Raw genomic sequence first — 5,468 nt, forward strand, 5'->3', positions numbered from 1 at the left:
GAGGTATTTATAAAAGACGTAGATGTGGCGCTTAGGGACGTGGTTTAGTGGTGGACTTGGCAGTGTTAGGTTTGCAGTTGGACTTGATGATCTTAAAGGTCTTTTCCAACCTAAATGATTCTATGCTTAACGTTTATCACTATAATGAACAGTTTAACTGAGATTAAATTCATACAAATGAGGAAGAATGTTAGCTGTTCATTTGGAATGAAATTGAGAGAAAAGAGATTTACCTCTGTTTTAACTTGGATTACACCTTCTTCTGTTAGAGTACTTGTCTCTATTACAGAAAATCCTTCTGCTTCAAAAGTTTCAAATATTTTCTAAAATAGAAACATTATCCCAAAGAATGACATTCTGCCCATTTCTTAATATACGATACATTAAGAACAGAAATTTTAGTCCGATATCAATACATGCAACTTGCTACTATTTTATTAGAATGTGTTTCTAAAAATATGACAGAAACTTTACAACTGCAGTTCTATTTAATCTGTCTCTTCTTTTATAAACAAGTAACTACCTTCTAAAAGGCACCTATAAATGACCCATATGGGAAAAAAGAAAAAGAGAGAGAAACACAAATTCTAGGTGTCCTTGAGGTGTCCTTGTAGATACAAAAGAACTAGCCCTGCACATGCACGTGTTGCCCAGTGGGACCTTCTACTGCAACTGTTCAGCAGCACCTCTCAGTCTAGTGCTCATTGTCTCTGAACTCTTACTGAAACGGAAATTATTGAACAAGGCTATTCAGTCTTACTTCCAACTACAGTAGTAATTGAAAGTTCTCACAGTGTCAGAGATTTCTGAAACCACTAAGGACTCGCTTTCTGTTTGGCATTTATGATATTCAGGGAAGTATATACATTAGACAGTACTTAAAAAAGATATGGGTCAAGACCTGGAAAGCTACTTTCCATTACATTATTAAATAGTTAGATTAAGAAATGATCATGTAAAAGTTTTTGCCCAATACAAATTATATCCGTCCACGACACTTGCTCATAATATTTTTGTAAATGTCGGAAGAAAGAGAGAGAGGTGGGAGAATTAGTCTAACCTGACTCTCTTCAGGAAGCTCCACAATCCTCTTCACATCACATTTGTTTGCAACAATTATAAGTGGCTAATAAAAAGAAAAAAGGAATCATAATTCAAGTTATCATGTTATAAAACCCTGGGTTTTATTAATTATGTACACCAAACCTACCTTGTTAGCAAACAAGGGCTTAATATTTCTGAAGAGCTCTACTTGCTCCTCCAGGCTATGCCCACACTGCTCAGACACATCCATCACATAAAGCACAGCAGCACGAAGATGTGCAAGCGCAGTTATAGCCTGCATCTCGATGGTGCTCCTGTCCTCCAAAGGATGATCCAAAATACCAGGAGTATCTACTACCTAAAATTAACATAATTAAGTCAGGCCTTAGTATAGGATAATTGATACGCTATTTCAGGACGTGTGCTTGATTTCTGGTCAATATTGTCTTTTTTAGGACAGCAATATTCTTTCCTTTCGGTGATAAATAAGACTAAACTCAGCCAAATTGAGAATGTGAAAATGGAGTAGTGGGAGAAGAATAAGGTTTCAGAATAACCAACACTCCAAGTATTGAACAAGGAGGGAAAGCTCTGCTGCAACCTGGCCCAGAATTTGACAGTGATAAAAAGTGAGCTGGCTTTAGTCAGTAATTCCATTTCCATTCTTCCCTCAAATTGAAAACACACCCATACGTGTACATTTTTAGAACAATTCTGACTACTGCCCTCATTTGGTACACTGTACCTTGCACGGCAGCTCTCAGACATAGCGTGTCTCATCAAGACACAAAAATGCAACTCTCAGTGCAAAATGGCAAACCAGATTAAAACCAGTTAATTCCTTAAAGAAAATGCAAAATAGTAACAGTTCTTACCTGCCAACGCAGATACTTATAATCCATATGTCCCACAAAGAGAGATTTTGTGGTAAAGGCATAAGGCTGCACTTCTACATCCGCTCTTGTAACCTTGAAACAAGATTTATTCACACACATTTACTGAAAATTTCCTGAAGTTGCAAGCAGTAGATCATAATTATAATGCACTTCCTTTGCTACAAAAAAAGCTAAAAAAGTTATTCTGGCTTCTCTGCAAGAATTTATCTATCAGAAAATAGATCATAAAAATGTTAATGGGATACATGCTATTTTGGAAAAGGTAATGATTTTTCAGAGTGAAATCTATCGTAATTTTCCATTTATCCCTCCAGGAATTTCATTCAACCTCTACTCACACATTTGAATTTGCTACCGCTCACATCAGACAGTGCCATAATGATATCAAATTGTTTAAATATTACCTTCTTTTAATTAAACGGTATCTCAGTAGTATTTTTGAAAAAAACATTCACGTACCTTATTTATAAAGCTAGATTTTCCAACATTCGGGTAGCCGCACAACAGAAGAGTTCGTGTATTGGGATCGATGGTTGGCAAACGAGACAAATGTTGTCGCACTGAAATGTTAAAAAGATTTTTTAACTATTTGCGAGAATTTAAGTTTCACTGAAGTGGAATAAAAATTCATATGCTGAATTGTTTATATACAAATTAATAACTTTTCTGACATTATAAATTGATCATTTATGAAAATGTGTAATAGTTTGTAAACTCCACAAGCATCTACATACAACAAAAAAAGAAACAATAAATATTTTAAAAATGAAACCACTGTCTCTTAGCTAGAATGACCCCATCAAATCAGGCAACATAACCTGAAGGAATAATAAGCCTGAAGTAAGGAGTAATGTTTGGAAAATGTTTAGCACTATTTTTCAAATATAGGTAAGTGAAAATAACGATAAATAGAAGCATGGCTGTGACTTTCAAGCAAAGAAAAACATTTTACAACTGTTAGTAATACCATAAAATTTAAAGATTTTTCAAATAGAAAACTATTTCGTTAAAAAATAAATTCTAAGTATTTGGGGATTTTGAAACTATTTTTATGTTTCCTGTGTCTTCTAACTGTTACTAAGTGTAAGAATAAATTTTACATCCAATTCACATGCCTTATTTTAGCCTACTTATAACACAAACCTTGCTCCAAATATTCCAAGCTTTGTTTCTGTCTTTTGATAATCGTGCACATTCGTCCCAGAGCAGCACGTTTCAGCTGTTTGCAGCGGTAAAGGGAATCACCGTATTTCATCAGCCGCACATAGTCTTTAGCAACACTGTGGAGACAAGAAGTAAGAATTTAGCCAACAATCAACCAGCCAGGTACAAAATCAAAGAAATTAATGTCCCTTACTTGTCAATCAGATTCTTGGCAATATTAATCTGTCCCAAAGCCAGCTTGTAGTGATCTTTGTCATAAAGAACATTCATCAAATCTGCATAAAAAGGATGAATATCCTAAAACAAAAGCATAAAATAAAATTAAGCCTAATATTTTCCTTCTTTAAGATGACTATTTCTTGGCAACTAAGTTCATTTTTTTCTCCAGTACAGCAACACAAATTACAATACAAGCCAAACTGATTTTATTACTATCTTATGTAAGAAAAATAATCTGCTTGATCATTAAATGCATAAATTTTAATCACTTCGAATTTCTTCCGCAAATACATCTTGGACTCATTCATACGGAGTATCCATTTCATCTTTTGCTTTGTATAATACTTTGTATTACAACTTTGAAGGCTTTTTTTCTAAAATAAGGAAACTGCAAGAAGCCTGCAGTAGTTTCTAACAGCAAATTCATACTATACCAGAAACACAGCTCCAATATCAATTCCTCCCTTCTTCTGAGTGCTATATTAAAATTCTGTGTAAGACTGGATAAGAAGGGTTTCTTCAATGCCCAAATAAATCCTTCAGCTTTCCAAGGAAGCACCATCTTTGGTTCAAATCTTTTAAACAAAGTATTTCATCCACTTATATACTTATTTGCAGAAATTTAATCATGTGATGATAAAAAAAAATACAGTAGATATTTGTGGGAATTCTGCAGTAATACTCACTGGATATGAAAACATCAGCAAAAAATATGGTTGCAGGTCAACAATTTAAGCATGAGCAAAAAACTGCCTATAAGAAAGGCCCACTGGACACGTGGATCCAGTTGCAGTTGTTGGGAAGTTAAGACTATGTGTGTCTTGTCAGAGTGTGTCTCCAACACTATCCTTTGTGGGGCCAAGAACAAGGTTTATGTTATCAGAGTAACTTCTGAACAACCGATGGTGGGAAGCGATGTGATATTGGGTATTTCTTACTTCCTGCAAATATTTTCTAGGGAAGACAAACCATAAGCACAATTTACATACACACACACAAAGAAGAAATAAGCAGACACAACATACTTAAAAAACCCCACACTTTCTCTTCCTTGAACAGCAGATTCTGGCAAACATATTTGATCATCTAAAATCTTGTAAAACCCACCCTTCAATGACCATCCATGGGCACAATTTAGACTTCCTTTCTCAGTAGGAACATACTACTTTTGCAGAACAAGTTCGCTTAAAATTACTCCCAGTAAAATCTACCCGGAATCAGTCAAAATTGTCTACACAGTCAATCAGCAAGATGTTGCTCAGGCCAAAATAAACTCCAATAAAACCAATATGCTGTTCAAGAAGTATTCCTGATGCCATGAAAGCCAAGTTCCTTTATGATCAAACGACAAAACACTTACATCTAATTTGGGGAAATCTGTTAAGATCTGAGTGAGTCTATCATGGTAATTTTGTTGAGTATATTTGACTTTTCGCATGTAAAAATGTCGAATCCGATGGATTTGATAATGTTTATGAATGACAGTTGGAGTCTTCCGCTGAGTCTTTGACAATGTCAAATCTATGAAGTCCTGCAATCAAGGAAACATTATTAATTATACAAACTGTCAAGTTCTTATAAAGCCGTAAGTTTTATTTTGGTGGAGGAGCATGCAGACCAGTTAAGTGCATCCACGCCACACATGGTTTGCAACGTACGTTTTACGATAAAACGCCTGAAACACGGGTTCCCGTCTCCGGGTAATAACAAGCAGTTTGCACACTCCCTCTCTGGTTTTCATTTCAGTTAACTGAGAGTTGGCGTCCCGCCCACGCCTGCCACAGCGCCGGCTCGGGGAGCGACCCCGGCTCCACCAAAGCCCGAAGCCGGGGCGCGGGGGTCGGCAGGCCCGTCCCCTGCCGCCCGCCCCCCCCCTGCCGCCCGCCCCGCCGTACCGAGCGGTGAAGCACAGCCGGCCCAAACCCCGCGAGGAGCTCCGCGCACCATGCTTTCAACTAAAGCTCCTTCGTTAGACTAGGAGAGAACTTCATTTTGAGTGAGTGTGCAGCGATGAGGCTAAGCACGACACGGGTTTGGAGAGCAGGAGGGATTTTTGTGGGGGCCACGCCGACAACCCCGCGGGGCTGAGGAAAAGAGCAGCCCCAGGATCCCTCCTCAGGCCGCAGTGCACCTGACAGGACCCCC

General features: G+C 37.5%; 1 protein-coding gene across 1 annotated transcript in view; it reads right to left on the reverse strand.

Moving 5' to 3' along the window:
• Positions 1–5,468, reverse strand: part of GTPBP4 (GTP binding protein 4) — a 14,077-nt gene that overhangs the window by 7,168 nt on the left and 1,441 nt on the right. The window contains exons 2-9 of the mRNA XM_009278692.2: positions 4,684–4,854; positions 3,298–3,401; positions 3,084–3,220; positions 2,400–2,500; positions 1,920–2,012; positions 1,211–1,402; positions 1,061–1,126; positions 234–323 (exon numbers count right to left, since the gene is read on the reverse strand). Of these exons, the coding sequence (XP_009276967.1) occupies positions 234–323; positions 1,061–1,126; positions 1,211–1,402; positions 1,920–2,012; positions 2,400–2,500; positions 3,084–3,220; positions 3,298–3,401; positions 4,684–4,854 (954 nt within the window). The remainder of the gene's footprint in view (positions 1–233; positions 324–1,060; positions 1,127–1,210; positions 1,403–1,919; positions 2,013–2,399; positions 2,501–3,083; positions 3,221–3,297; positions 3,402–4,683; positions 4,855–5,468) is intronic.

The sequence above is a fragment of the Aptenodytes forsteri genome, unplaced genomic scaffold (assembly GCF_000699145.1).
Source record: "Aptenodytes forsteri isolate BGI_AS27 unplaced genomic scaffold, ASM69914v1 Scaffold257, whole genome shotgun sequence".
NCBI classification, from domain to species: Eukaryota; Metazoa; Chordata; class Aves; order Sphenisciformes; family Spheniscidae; genus Aptenodytes; species Aptenodytes forsteri.